General features: G+C 43.9%; 1 protein-coding gene across 33 annotated transcripts in view; it reads right to left on the bottom strand.

Annotated features, from left to right (window-relative positions):
- The window catches only part of ZMYM2 (zinc finger MYM-type containing 2), a 122,859-nt gene extending 107,741 nt beyond the window's left edge, over window positions 1-15,118 (bottom strand). For 5 of the 33 annotated variants that reach the window (XR_013536140.1, XM_054256681.2, XM_078375091.1 and 2 more), the window contains exons 1-2: window positions 13,778-13,865; window positions 12,521-12,589 (exon numbers count right to left, since the gene is read on the bottom strand). Coding sequence is in view for 3 of the 33 variants with exons in the window: in XM_078375092.1 (XP_078231218.1) it covers window positions 12,521-12,589; window positions 14,467-14,507 (110 nt within the window). In the remaining 30 variants the exon portion in view is untranslated. Of the gene's footprint in view, window positions 1-1,909; window positions 1,958-12,520; window positions 12,590-13,413; window positions 13,866-14,466 lie in introns of those variants that run through there. The other 28 variants (XR_013536141.1, XM_035302302.3, XM_078375105.1 and 25 more) reach the window with 11 other exon arrangements.
- Between the last annotated feature and the right edge of the window lie 547 nt (window positions 15,119-15,665).

Raw genomic sequence — 15,665 nt, 5'->3', positions numbered from 1 at the left:
TCTCTCCTATAGGACCAAAATTTAACTATAAGGTACTTTCAAGAAATTTTAACCTTTAGAGATCTCATCTACTCCCATGATTTAAAATAATACTTTAATGTGTGAGCTCAATGGCTCACACGTGTTCCAGCACTTTGGGAGGCCAAGGCGGGTAGATCACGAGGTCAGGAGTTTAACACCAACCTGGCCAACATAGTGAAACCCCATCTCTACTAAAAATACAAACTACTAAAAATACAAAAATTAGCCAGGCATGGTGGCACATGCCTGTAGTCCCAGCTACTTGGGAAGCTGAGGCAGGAGAACCACTTGAACCTGAGAGGCGAAGGTTGCAGTGAGCCAAGATCATGCCACCGCACTCCAGCCTGAGCAACAGAGCAAGACTCCATCTCAAAATAATAATAATACCTTAATACTCCTAAACGCCTTAATTTATCTCAATCAAGATGTTTCAAAACTCCAAACTGCCTACTCTCTACATCTAGTCTTTTTTTTTAATTTGCTCTATCCCCTTTTATCTGTACCTCTTCCGGATTTCGTCATTTCACAAAGTTTTGTGTCTAACTAATCAATAACATAAATCTGGAAGTCATTCTTAATTTTTCTCCTTTCTTCCTCTACGACCTGCCATCATCAAGTGCTTATCCTACTTCCAAAATAAATCTCAAAATTGTCCACTTTCACCCATCTCTACTAACACCTCTGTAACCCAAGAAGTCCATCATTTTTCTGCTGGAAAACTGACATTTTCTACTATAATCCCCAGGAAATCTAAAGATCTTCTTAAAAATGAAACCAGACTACAGCATTCACTTCTTACATGGCTTTTCAGTGTACCTAGGAGGAAGCCTACAATCCCTCCCCTTACTTGTATGTAACATTTCTGTCTGATTTGATCCCTACATACAATCTAGGTTTGCTTTCAGCGCTACGCTTCCCTACCTTGCTCATTAAGCTTCAGCTAAACTAATCTAAGCCTTATTTCAGGCTGTGGAAGTGTCCAAACTCATTGTCCCAGCATGTTCCTCTGCCTGAAAGACTCCCTTTTCAGGCTTCCATCTATTCTCTGCTTAAATGTTACTCTCTCAAAGGAAGATCCTCCTGCATTAAACACTCCACTAATCCATCGCTGATCTCAATTAGGTGTCCCATCTCAGATCATACTCATTTTCACAGCTGCATTTATCCAATTTGCAATTATGTATGTTTATCTGCAACCCCCATAAGACTGCATGGTCCATGAGGGCAAAGACCTATGTTCTTATTGCCTCTTACTGTGTCCTTGAACTTACACAAAAGCCTGGCCAATAAATATTTACTGAATGAATATTTTCCTTTAACAAATAACCTTTCTGGGTTTTGGGGTTGCTTTCTTTTTTGGGGTTTGGGGTTTTTTCACTCCTCCCTGACCCACACGGAATTCTGGCTCCTTCTCTTCTTGTGTGCATAGGACACAATCACTTCACCCCAAGCTCATTTCCCTGTTATAAAATGGGAAATTAGAATAACTTTCTCAAAAGATGAAACAAGCTAAAATATAATTATCTTTATCTTTTATCTTTGGTCCTTTTCTTACTTCTATATTCATCTGCGTAATTACAGTTAGTAACATGACCTGATTTTAGTCCCTAATGAAAGGTTATCATACCCTATCCCTGTGAGCCCCTTTACCAAAGAAGCTAAATAAACCCATACTTCCTTCTCCCAACATAGTTTAAAAACTACAACAGCTCAAATAAACTTCAGCTATACACATTAATTTGGAAACAAATCATCAAACATTCATTTATTCTTATGACCACTTGTAGGTATTCCAAATCTATGATCTAGTGTAATGATTGTTTTAACAATAAATTTTCCGAAATGTCTAAACATGATGCAGTAGAGGGCTTTTAAAAAAAAACATTACCTTCTTTACGTGACTTCAAATGTTCCATGATTAAAGACCTCATCTAACCTAAAGAAACAACAATACTTGCATCAATACGCAAATGAGACCACAGATCCAAAAAGGTAGACTTCAGGTACTAAGAATCTATTTCTCTAACACAAACTACTACTAAGCAAAAAAATCTCTTGCCTCTGTTTTGTAAGACTCAAAACTCTTTTTTAACCACCATTTTTTTTTGATATGTGCTTTAAATGTTTCACTGATTGCTTTAAAAAGAAAAAAAAATCAAAGGAATACAGAGCATAGAGCATAACAAAGAAAATCTGTTTTCCCTATTAGAGAAATTTCAGAAAATAAACAGAAAATCTTATCATTTATAATTCAATAGTTTTAATTTTTTTAATTATCTAGTAAATAAAGTTCTTTTTCTTTTGAGACAGAGTTTCGCTCTTGTTTCTTTGTTTTTTTGAGACGGAGTTTCGCTCTCCTTACCCAGGCTGGAGTGAATGGCGTGATCTCGGCTCACCGCAACCTCCGCCTCCTGGGTTCAGGCAATTCTCCTGCCTCAGCCTCCTGAGTAGCTGGGATTACAGGCACGCACCACTGTGCCCAGCTAATTTTTTGTTTTTTAGTAGAGACGGGGTTTCACCTTGTTGACCAGGATGGTCTCGATCTCTTGACCTCGTGATCCACCCGCCTCGGCCTCCCAAAGTGCTGGGATTACAGGCGTGAGCCACCGCGCCCGGCCGAGTCTCGCTCTTGTTACTCAGGCTGGAGTGCAATGGCGCAATCTCGGCTCACCGCAACCTCCACCTCCTGGGTTCAGGCAATTCTCCTGCCTCAGCCACCATGCCCAGCTAATTTTTTGTATTTTTAGTAGAGACGGGGTCTCACCATGTTGACCAGAATGGTCTCGATCTCTTGACCTCGTGATGACCCGCCTCGGCCTCCCAAAGTGCTGGGATTACAGGCTTGAACCACTGCGCCCAGCCAGTAAATAAAGTTATTTTAAGTGAGCCTAAAGTAGAGAAGGCACCACGCAATAAATCTTAAATGAAGAAGGCACTCCTCAATAAGTCTTATTTTGCTGATCTCTTTTATTCAATCCTTTCCTTCATGCCTTGAGTTCTATTTTTGCCTCCAAATTTCATCACACATCTGACACAACAACTATCAATTATAAAAAACATGCTTGCCGGGTGTGGTGGCTCATGCCTGTAATCCCACCATTCTGGGAGGCCAAGGCGGGCAGACCACCTGAGTTCGGGAGTTCAAGACCAGCCTGACCAACATGGAGAAACCCCATCTCTACTAAAAATATAAAACAAACAAACCAAAAAAAAACCATGCTTGATAACACTCTCATCAAAAGTTCCTTGAAAAGACCTTATAATATATTATGACCTCATTTTGCAGTTGAGTAAATTACTCTGTACAATCAGATAAATCTCCTATAGCACAGCTGGCAGGTGGCACATGTGAAGTTAGGACCTAAAGTCCACATACCTCTCATCATGCCACATTATCTTCCCATCAGCTAGAACTAAGACTAGTGAACTGGTCTAATAAAACTGACCACTAGAATTCAAACAATCAGCTAAAGACTTCTGCAACATAAGGATAGGAAAGGGAAAATAAGGCTGTCAGGCTATGTTGAATACGTCCATTGTTGACAGTAACAGCATATATGCAAATTATTAGTACTATGATCAGGTGGTAAAATCGTAAGAATACGTTTTAAAGTTTCAACACTGGTCTCAAAGGGAATGGAATTATGCAGGAACTCTCATTTTCTATGTTATATGTATTTTTTACTGCATAAAGATTTTAAGGGAATGTTTTATTTTTATAACTAAAATATTCTTTAAGAACTGTCCTTTCTAATGTACATATAATTATTCATTTGTTTATCACCTATTACACTTTGTTTATATTTACTCATTTACATGACTCTCTCTAAACCGAACAGCGAGAACTTACCTCAAAAATTACACATAACACACTCCCTACTTGATTTTTCCTTTTTAAGGGTTTTTAAGTCCAGCCTTAGTTTTTAGTTTGTTTCAGATGTCAACAGAAATTTCTCAAGTTTCTGCAAAATGAGTGATGTCATCAGACTGAGCTTTAGGAAAAATTAATCTGGCTACTATGGAGTCAATAATAGGAAGAAACTGCTTTGTAAATAATTCCATTTTCTAACAGATTAAGGTAAAAGTTCAAAGCAAAACAAGACAGAGCTAAAGATGACAGTACAGGGCACTTAAAAGTTCTCAACATGGCCAGGCACAGTGGCTCACACCTATAATCCCAGCACTTTGGGAGGCCAAGGCAGGCGGATCACAATGTCAGGAGTTCAAGACCAGCGTGGCCAAAATAGTGAAACCCCGTATCTACCAAAAATACGAAAATTAGCTGGGCGTGGTGGTGGGTGCCTATAATCCTAGCTACTCAGGAGGCTGAGGCAGAGAATCACTTGAACCTGGGATGCGGAGGTTGCAGTGAGCCGAGATCACACCACTGCATTACAGCCTGGGCGCCAGAGTGAGAATATGTCTCAAAAAAAAAAGTCTCAACATTAGAAAGTCTAGTGAGGGGAGGCCTTGCAGAGTGGCTCACACCTGTAATCCCAGCACTTTGGGAGGCCAAGGTGGGCAAATCACCTGAGGTCAGGAGTTCGAGACCAGCCTGGCAAACATGGTGAAACCACATTCCTACTAAAAATACAAAAAATTAGCCAAGCGTGGTGGCGCACACCTGTAATCTCAGCTACTTAAGAGGCTGAGGCAGGAAAATCGCTTAAACCCAGGAGGCAGAGGTTCCAGTGAGCCAAGATCACACCATTGCATTCCAGCTTGGGCAACGAGAGCGAAACTCCATCTCAAAAAAAAGTCTAGCAAGAGGAAGTGAAGATGATGATCATAACTGTGAGACTAAATTAAGCCCCAGAAGTAAGAATTTCAAATGTTACAGAATTAAGACCAAAAGAAGCAGTTAAAAGATTCAGCAATTAGGTCACTAGTGACCTCAAAAGAGCATATTTGTCACACTGTTGAAATACCAATCGGACAGTGGATTTCTTTCTAAAAGTATAGGGAAAAGAAGAAATCATTAGAAAAAGATGCAGGGATTCTGGAGGATAAAGCATTTTCATCTTGACAGAGGATAAAGCACTGCAGACTAATAAAGGGGCCAGAAGAAGGAAGTTGGTGAGGAGAAAGATATAAATTCTTCTAGTCATTACCAGGGAAAAAAAACACACAGTAAGTTTACATCCAGGTGGTGGCAGCAAATTCACAATGTTTGGTCCAGATAAACAGCACAGTGGCTCATGCCTATAATCCCAGCACTTTGGAAGGCCAAGGTGGGCAGATCACATGTGGTTGGGAGTTTGAGACCAGCCTGACCAACATGGAGAAAACCCGTCTCATTTTTAGTAAAGACTAAAAATACAAAACTAGCCAGTTGTGTTGGCACATGCCTATAATTCCAGCTACTCAGGAGGCTGAGGCAGGAGAATTGCTTGAACCCGAGGGGAGGGGTGGAGGTTACAGTGAGTCGAGATGGGACCACTGCATTCCAACCTGGGCAACAAGAGCAAAACTCCATCTCAAAAAGAAAAAAAAACAGATTGTTTAAGAATTGTAGCTGCCGTTAACTGAGCACCTACTATGGGCCAGCTGTATACCCTGTATTACTTTTAGTCTTCACCTCAACAATTAAGGAAACCAGGCATTACCAAACTCATTTGTTAACTGCCTGAACTACAGCTCAGAGGTTACATGACTTGCCTGATTGCCTGATACCACAAACTGGTAAATACTGGTAAATATTTCTATTAAAGCAGAGTTCTATTAAACTATAATGTACATGTAGTAAAATTTACTTATTTTAAGTGAAAGGTTTGATAAATTTATTAAATGTATATACTTGTACAACCTTCACCACAATCCAGTTTTAGAACACTCTATCACCCCAAAACTCCCTTCATGGGCAGGCCAGATTTAAACCCGAATCTGTATGACACCAACTCATGTCATGCTACAAATCCCCTAGGCAACACTCAAGTGAGAAAAATGGCTTTTTTTGGCAGAAAATCTGCAAAATTAAGTTGTTACCCTTCCTAGTTTCCTTTCCATGTGAGACCCTTATATATCTCTAGAATCATACTTATACCATGATCTCACCAAATTCACAAGTTTACTATAATATGGAAATATACCCCCTAAAAGCACAGCATAATCAGACTTAGGCATAGTATGCTATTACAGACACTGTGGTCTTTAAAAAATGCCAAAGGAGTTAGGAAAAGGAAAGACAAAGGAACAGTTAAGTCCAAGAGAAAGACAGAATGAAAACAGACCAGTAAGGTCCTTAAAAAGGGAAAATATGATATACAAATGGAGAGAACATGGAATAGTAGAAGTCAGGAGTCTGTGTCAGAGAAGAGAGACTAACTGGAACAGAAGCTTCTCTTCTATAAGCAATGTAAAACTGTACAGAGACATAGGATGGAATGACTTCCTAGGCAGGAGTTAACACTTATTTGGCTAAGAACAGGACTATACAATATTAAGACAGATAAAAATCAGAATAAAGTGAGACAATATTCATAGTAAAGTTATAAAGCTAAAACTCATTAAAGTTTATAATAATTTTTCTATAACTAATTAAAGTAAGTTCAAATTTTTCATTACTTAAAAAAAGCAGGCCATGCAGTGGCTCACGCCTATAATCCCATCCGAGGTCGAGAGCTCAAGACCAGCCTGACCAACATAGAGAAACTCCGTCTCTACTAAAAATACAAAATTAGCCCGGTGTGGTGGCACATGCCTATAGTCCCAGCTACTCGGGAGGCTGAGGCAGGAGAATCACTTGAACCTGGGATGCAGAGGTTTCGGTGAGCCTGATGGCACCATTGTACTCCAGCCTGGGCAACAAGAACAAAACTCCTTCTCAAAAAAAAAAAACAGCAAATACAGAATTACAAACATACAAGAATTCAGGCCTGGTGCGGTGGCTCACACCTGTAATCCCAGTACTTTGGGAAGTTTGAGGTGGGTGGATCACCTGAAGTCAGGAATTTGAAACCAGCTGGCCAACATGGTAAAACCCTGTCTCTACTAAATATACAAAAATTAGCTGGGCGTGGTGGTGCACACCTGTAATCCCAGCTACTAGGGAAGCTGAGGCAAGAGAATTGCTTGAACCCAGGAGGCAGAGGTTGCAAGAAGCTGAGATAATGCCACTGTACTCCGGTCTGGGCAACAGAGCAAGACTCTGTCTCCAAAAGAAAAAAAAAAAAAAGATACTATATCAGGGCCAGAAATAATTAAAATAGTTATAATAAAATATGACAAGCCTGGAACGAAGAAAAGTACAACTCTAAACAGGAAGAGGATAAAATAAAATTTTCACTTAACTTACATTTTCACTTCCATTCAAACGTTTCCTCAGTTCTATAGAACTAGAAACACAATTCACTAAGTCTAGATGAAATCCTCTTACAAGCAAGGAGCCAAAGAACCTGCTAGCCCATAATTAACAGAACACATTTTTTATGACTAATATATAACAGGTGCTATAATATCCAATTTGTTGAATCAGTACCCTGATTATTATCCTGAACATTCTGCCTAGTCCAGCTTGATAGTCCAAGAAACACTATTCTTGCTAGGCAAGACATACCTCTTTGAAATAAATGATTACAAAATTGTGCCGGTATTAGAAGAAAAAGTCATTTTTTAATGTTAAATAACAAAACCCAAAACTTTAGTTGTCAATTCTTACACTGTTAAGTCCAGAGAGGGTATCTAGGTGACTACAGCAGAGTAATATACACATTCATTGCTGTAAAGTAAAAAGAATGTGTCTCACTGTATTATAGTCACATCTTATAAACATTATTCTATCTGCAACTTCTGTGCATCCTAATTTTACTTAAAATAGCTATGTAAGTATTTTTCTTATCCAATCTAAATGTATGGTTAGAGAGACATAAGTTTAATCCAACAGTTTTTGTTGTTGTCGTTTTTTGAGACAGAGTCTCGCTCTGTCATCCAGGCTGGAGTGCAACGGTGCGACCTTGGCTCACTGCAAACTCTGCCTCCCAGTTTCAAGTGATCTCCTACCTCAGCCTCCCCAGTAGCTGGGATTAAAGGTGCCCGCCACCATGCCCGGCTAATTACCTGCCACCATGCCTGTATTTTTAGTAGAGACAGGGTTTCACCATGTTGGCCAGGCTGGTCTCGAACTCCTGACCTCAGGTGATTACCCCCCTCTTTGGTCTCCAAAGCTGGGATTACAGGCATGAGCAACTGAGCCCGGCCAACCAGTTAGACTCTTAAGTCATTTCTTGAAATAGCAAACATGAATATTTACAGAACATTAATCAAATCAGTAAAAATACAACAGCTATACCCTTCTTCCAAATTAAAGACCATTAATTTTTCTTAAAATGTATTACTTCTAATTTTCAATGTACTGTTATAAAGTTAAAAACAAAACAGTACTAAGTACTAAGAACAAATCCCAAAGTCATGCTAATCAAGTGATTTTGCTAACCTCTCTGCACATCATTTTTTAAACTCAAATAGATTTTCAATGGTTTACAAAAATTCATTCTGTAGTTCCACAGAAGTGCTTCATATATCGTGTAAAGCTTGACCCCAAAAAATTAATATATTTCTTTTTTTTTTTTTGAGACAAAGTTTTTTTGAGCTTCTGTCTCCCAGGCTAGAGTGCTATGGCACAATCTTGGCTCACTACAACCTCCGCCTCCTGAGTTCAAGCAATTCCCCTGTCTTAGCCTCCTGAGCAGCTGGGATTACAGGTGCCCGCCAGCACGCCCAGCTAATTTTTGTATTTTTTTTTTCTTAGTAGAGACAGGGTTTCACCATGTTGACCTGGCTGGTCTCAAACTTCTGACCTCAGGTGATCCACCCGCCTCAACCTCCCAAAGTCCTGGGATTACTGGCATGAGCCACTGTGCCCACCTTAACCTTAATATAGCTTAAAATATACACAAAACAACAGATATGTTCAAATGTGTTATAATCCAAATTTTAACACATTTTAAAATGACCAAGTCATCTTGTTGCCAAGCATTTGGTGATGACCATAAAGATCCTTTTCATATATCTATTTTAGTAAGAGAAATCTAAGACTACAAAGTGACTTATTTAAAAAACCAGGTTGCAAATATAAAAATGTGCAACTCCAACTACATAAAACAAAAATTTCATGCTGGTATACAACCAAAATAAAATATGAAAATAAGCTACACCTGTTACTCAGATCACTGCACTCAAATTCATAGATTTATCAAACAGCAATTTTTCTCAGTAACAAGTTTGTAAGTCTTACATATTGGAGATCTGCATAAGAACTTTTTGATCTGAATACTTCAAAAGTCCTGTTCAGTTCTATGCTTTGACAGGAGTGTAAGAAAATTAACCAACTGAAATGTTTTTAATTAAGGAGGAAAATGCAGGAAGTCAAAACAATATATTTCTTCCCGAACTTGAAATGCGCTATTTGTGAATCCAATGAGAGAAAACACTTTGAGTTTGGGTTCTCCTTGCATTCTCTAAAAAAATCACATGCAGGCAGGGCACAGGTGGCTCACTGCTATAATCCCAGCACTTTGAGAGATTGAGGTGGGCGGATCACCAGAGCCCAGGAGTTCAAGACCAGCATGGCCAACATGGTGAAACCTCCCCTCTACTAAAAATCCCCATCTTCACCAAAACTACAAAATTAGCCAGGTGTGGTAGCACATGCCTGTAGTCCCAGCTACTTGGGAGGCTGAGGCAGGAGAATTGCTTGAACCCAGGAGGCAGAGGCTGCAGTGAGCCAAGTTTGTGCCACTGCACTCCAGCCTGGGCGACAGAGACTATATGGCAAAAAAACAAATAAACAAACAAAAAGAGGCCAGGTGTGGTGGCTCATGCCTGTAATCCCAGCAGTTTAGGAGGCCAAAGCAGGTGAACTGCTTGAGGCCAGGAGTTTGAGACCAGCCTGACCAACATGATGAAACCCTGTTTCTACTAAAAATACAAAATTAGCCAGGCGTGGTGGTGCACACCTGTAATCCCAGTTACTTGAGAGGTTGAGGCAGGAGAATCACTTGAACCCAGGAGGCAGAGGTTGCAGTAAGCCAAGATCACACCATTGCATTCCAGCCTGTGCAACAAGAGCAAAACTCCAACTCAAAGAAAAAAAAAACACACACACACACAATCTGAATAGCCCAAAGTCTTCTTATAATAAACGACAGTTATTATAGGATATATAAATAATATTGTCAAATTGGATGGAGACATATTAATGCTAGAGAGACAGAAAATATAAAATATTACATTTCTAATTATACCACACCTTTTGACGCTAAAGAGTTTCAGCATTTCATATCCATTCTTTCCATCATATTAATACCAGAGCATCTGACTGAAGGTAAAGATTCACTTTGTCTCAAATGCATTAACATTAAGTTTGTATACCTCTGTACCTCAAACAAGGGCAAAATACAATAAAACTGAAAAATGAACACTGTGGTTCAAAGATAATCTCTGTATCCACACAGAAGTTAAAAATGTTATATGTTAGCATATGTGTCATACCTGAGTGATTCAGGGTTGTCTCACCACATGAGATACAAAAGCCCAGCCCACAGAAAAGTAGGAACCACTTTGTATCTTTCTTCCAACTGTTTAAAAGGATAGGTGAGACAGAATAGACAGGATGCACTAAAGAAAGATGCCATAAATATGCAAAATATTTTTAAACTGTCAGAATACTTTGTAAATGAATCTAAAAGCATTTACATATGTTCCTAGTGTATAATAAAAGTACTTATTTAGTCAAAGCCAATTAAAAATCATCAGGTTATCTTCATCTTACTGTCTAGCACATAACAGCATCACTAGTTGATGTTTTTAAGTAAAGAAATGTTCAATTCTAACCTAAATCATTAAGCGAAACAAGAATCACATTCTGGTATTACAGAAAAGCAGCATTGCTTTCCATTAGAATACATATGTTGCCATTATAGAAAAGTATTGATTTTACATTTTTTATGTTCCTCATCTCCAAATATCTGCTAAACATAACCAACTATCAAGCTTCCCCTATCAACATAACTAAGAACAAAGAAAAAAATCCTAGACAGGCAAATCTTTAGTGAAAATATGTGGTGATAAGCATCATCCATTTATTTGAAAGATCTAATCCTTGATTCATTGTATTTGAATGATCTAATTCCTGAGATGAATTTCAAACTCATTAGAGAAGTTATATTCATTCAAGTTAGCAGTATTTAGAAAACAATTACAGACTGTAAATTGTACAGACACACTGAAAAAGAGGCTATGTTAATTCTGATCTGTTGGTTTTGAAACAAAGTGGTATAAAAATCTAATTGATAACTGTGGTTATCAACATCACTGGGTTTTCATTGACACATATTAAAAATCAGTGTGGACATGTATTGATCATTTTAGAACGTGAATGATGGGTACATGGAGGTTCATGTACTCTTAAAATTTAAAGTTTCCATAATAAACTTAAAAAAAACCACACACACATTTTGGAATTGGGTTACAATAAGAGCTCCAATACATGCTATTTGTATTACCCTGTGGGCTACCTGCTAAGACTGAAGGAAAGTGACGTGGACTGTCCCTAGAATGATGTATATTTAACACAAGTTACTATTCCCATATCATCCTTCACAATGTATAGTCAGCAAATTCTTAACTATTTTTTGAACCATGTGGATTGAATACTTAAGCAAAAATAACTCACCTCTGACTCTGACAAGTTACAATATCAATTGTCAATGGACTTCACTGATATTTTATGATTAGTTTCAACTGCCTGAAGGAAAATATGATTGGCTATCTTCATCTTCCCCTCTAGCACATAACGTGGTTGCCTTAAAACCAACAAATTAAATGATAATTCTCACCTAACACATTCAAAAATGATCGCTAAGTGAAAGATGGTCAACATGGAAGACGGAGAACCAAGAAAGTTACTAGATCAGCACACTGGTCTGATCAGCATACTACTTGGAGAACAAGACAGTATAAGAGGAGTGGACTCCATCCCTTTCCTAAGCAAAGACAAGAAAAAGATCTAGCAACTTATGAGCCTTGGGTCAAAATTTGTGTTTCCAACAGACATAAACAAAAATATAATGGTTATTTCTATGTTTCCAATCCATTTAATCAATTAGCCATTGTTTAAGGAAGAAAAAATGTTAAGGTTGCATGCATAGCATTCAACAAGAAATAACTTTAATTCCCATTTTGGAACTCTAGAGGGCACTAGAAATATGCCCTCCTTCGCACCACCCCTCCTCCCCGGTAACGTGAGCAGCTGCAGAAGCCCGTCGTCTGGTTGCTGAGGTTGGTATTGCAGCAGCAGGAGCGATGTCTGCAGCGGTGGAAACAGCAGCGCCCACTCCCAGCTGCCTCACCAGCCATTACCCAGGCTTCGCCTTGGGGGCAGCTGCCACCCAAGGGAAAGCTCCTCCCCCTCAAAACAACGGGGAGGGCCAGGTCCCATGGCTGAACCCCTACAAACTGACAATGTCCTCTACTAGCAACAAACTGGGGGCAAAAGACTCACAATGGGGGTGTTTTCCTCCTCACTTTCTGCCAAGGATGCACCAGACAAGGTTGAAGGCGATTCTTGGTCCTGGGATAGGAGAAAAAATGAAAAACGTATCAAGAACATAGAACCTGATGGGAGAACCCAACCCTTTCTGCCAGAAGGAGGCAGAGGAGGGAATAAGAGGTCAAGGAGGTTCGGTCCTTCTATTATTACCCCCACCATGCGCACAACAGCCCCCTCCTGCGTAAGTGGGGCAAAACAGCGCAAAATATATATCTGGGGCCAAAACCCTTGTGAAAAGCAAAATCTGGAAGGGAGGGGGGCCTGAGGACACCGAGCCTGCTCCTGGAAGGGAGGGGGGAAGGGAAAACGTTGCCTCGACGCCAGTAAGGGATTTGTATTCCCTCCTAAATTTGCCCACCCAGCTTCATCCCCGTCACTCCAAGTACCAATTCAGAGGTAAGAGGCGGCTCACGTCACCGCTGGGCCGATATCGCCCACATTTGCCCCAAGCAGTTGCCCTGGGCCCGAGGTTTGCCCCCCCCTGCAGTCGGCGACCGGCAGCGCTGCCTCCCCGTCCGCCATTAGAGACCCAGCCAAACAATACGTGCGGAGCAAGAGCCGCGCAGCGCAGCGCGGAGGGAAAGAAGAGCGAAGGAGGGGACCCGGCGGGGCAGAGGCGGCTGCTCTCGCCCCGAAAAACTTGGGGACCTCAGCTCTGGCGGACCGGGTGGCAGCACGGCCCCGAGAGCGGAGAACCGGCCGGGGCGCCCCTCCCCCGCCCCCCGCAGGAGAGAAAGGAAAATGCCCCGCGACCTCCCCGGGCGGCCCGCACCCCCGCCCCGCCGGCCCCGCCGGCCCCGCCGCCCCGCCGGCCCCGCGACCCCCGCCGCTGGCGGCCGCCTCACCCAGCCCTCCCGGCCTCGCCCGCACTCTCCTAGCCCCTCGGGCCGCACGCAAAGGCGCCTGTGACATGAGAGCAGCCCCGAGCTGCCCCCGAGGCCCCGACGCGGCAGCGGCGACGGCGGCCGCGCCGCGGGGTATTAATCCTGGGTCGGTGGGAGGCTCTGGAGGCTGCCCTCACCCATCTCCGCCTCCCCAGTCGCCTCCGCCTCCGCCTCCTCCTCCGGAGGCTGCGCTGCTCCCAGCCACCCCCACTCTCGGCGGCCCTGGACTGGAAAGACAGCGGGGATAAGCCTCACCCGGTTCTGGCTGTGGCTCCGCGGAACGAACCTCCCCTCCCCCGGCCCACCCCCCTTCGGCGACACGCACAACTCCGCTCGGTCCAGTCCCGGCTTTAGCGCTGGTGAGGAGGAGGAGGCGGAGGAGGTGGCGGCGCGGCCGAGCCCGGGGAGGCCCCGCCCTCCGCGCGCTCGTTGGCTGGTGGAGGAGGCGGCCCGGGGCACCTCTGGCACGCCCATTGGCTATGACGGCCGTCCTTCAGGACCCCCCCTCGGTGGGGTGGTCCGAAGGGCTGTCCGTCAGGCGCACGCCACACCCCCGGCCCTGCCGTTCCACTCCCGCCTCCGCCGGCCCTCGACTCCCGGCCGCGTCCCCTCCCCGCCGGTCCCCCGCCCCCACCCATAGGGTCCGCCAGGGTCAGAAGCCGGAGATTCACTGCCCGCCGCACCAGCTTCGCTTCGGACCCTAGGGGCCCGTGGCTCTCCGGTACCTAGACAGCCCTGGAAACTCCGGCGGGGCCGCCTGCCCTCGCCCGAGCCCGGGTGCCCAGGCCGCGGAGCGGCTCTCAACGCCTCTGCCCGAGGAGAGCCGCGGCCTCGATGCCCCAACGCCCTCTCTGTCCAGTTCCTTGAAGGCCCCCACGAGGGGCGAGGCCGAGGAGGCGCTGGAGTGGGGCCGAGTGGGCTTTCGGGGCCGCTGGTGAAGTGGAACCCTGAGCGCGCTGGGGGCAGTGGAGGCCCTTCCACCCTCTCCGCGCCCCGTGGGGAATAGTCCCCCACCTCCCGCCATGGCTGCAGCAGGAGGAGACGACGTCCTCCATTTTGTCGGAACGGCTGTAGGAACTTAGGACCCCTTCAACACCAAACCCCGTGGGGCCGGGAAACTTGTCCCCGGGAAGCCCCGACTGGGCTCTGCCATTCGGCCAAGGGAACAGCCCCGGCTGCCGGCGTCTGCGTCCGCGGGGCCGTAGGGGACGGGCGCGACGGTGGAGAGACCCAGACAACGCTCCCCGCCTCCATCAACCAAGATGGAGGGAGCTGCGGGCTCCCCTGGAGCTGGGCTCCCGCCGGTTGGAGGGGCCGGAGCCCGCCCTGGGTCGTCCCTGGGCGCCGCCGTCCTCTGCTCCGCAGCTCGGGGCGCTGGCCCTGCCCAGGCCTCTCCACCGCCTGTCACCGTCTCCTGGTCCTCAACGGTTGATGGAGACTCCATGGAGGCTCCCTCCACACACAGCCCGTTCCATCGCGGGGCGCACCCGCTGCGGCCCCCGGGGGGGGGAGCGGAGTCAGGGACAGACGGCGCCCGGGGAGGGCAGGTCCCACAGGCCACCTCCACGAGGGGTCTTCTCTTTTGTTCCTCGTCTACACCTACGTCTTCGGCGGACGTCATGGTGCTGAACCATTTCCAAGACCACGTAAAGATGGAAGCAATGCCGCTTTCGTCTCGCCCTGGCGGTTCTTAGTGGGATTACAACTGATGTTGGTTATTTTCCCACCCAAATGGATGGGCAACTTCTCAACTTCACTTATCTGACACCATTGACTATTAATAAACAGATATAAAACAGCTTCAAGTTCAACACGCTGTTGATGAACGTGAAGTTTTTAGTGAAGTTAATCATCCATGAAAGCCTGATGTGTAAACTAATAGACATAACTTACAGAGGATGATCTAGTAGAAGTTGAAATTCATCAGTTAAAACTAAGTAGGTAGGGGGTCCAAAGTGGCTCCCGCCGGAGGTCATGGCGCTCACGAAGGCGAGGTCATCAGTTCAAGGCTAACCTGAGCAACCTCATAAGCTCAAACTGATTGGCAAAAAAAAAAAACACTTAAGTAGGCTTTCTACCTTGGACTTAATACTTTGAATATCCGGTTCTTTTTTATTGGAAAATATTCACAAAATGTACATGAACCAGCTTTTCAAAAAGTATCACTGATTTTTAGGAAACTTTCGTGACTAAAATTGTTGAGTGTTGAATAC

This window comes from Callithrix jacchus, chromosome 5 (assembly GCF_049354715.1).
Source record: "Callithrix jacchus isolate 240 chromosome 5, calJac240_pri, whole genome shotgun sequence".
In the NCBI taxonomy this organism is placed as follows: domain Eukaryota; kingdom Metazoa; phylum Chordata; class Mammalia; order Primates; family Cebidae; genus Callithrix; species Callithrix jacchus.
Note: the sequence above shows the minus strand (reverse complement) of the source record. Positions and strands in the feature narration are given on the sequence as shown.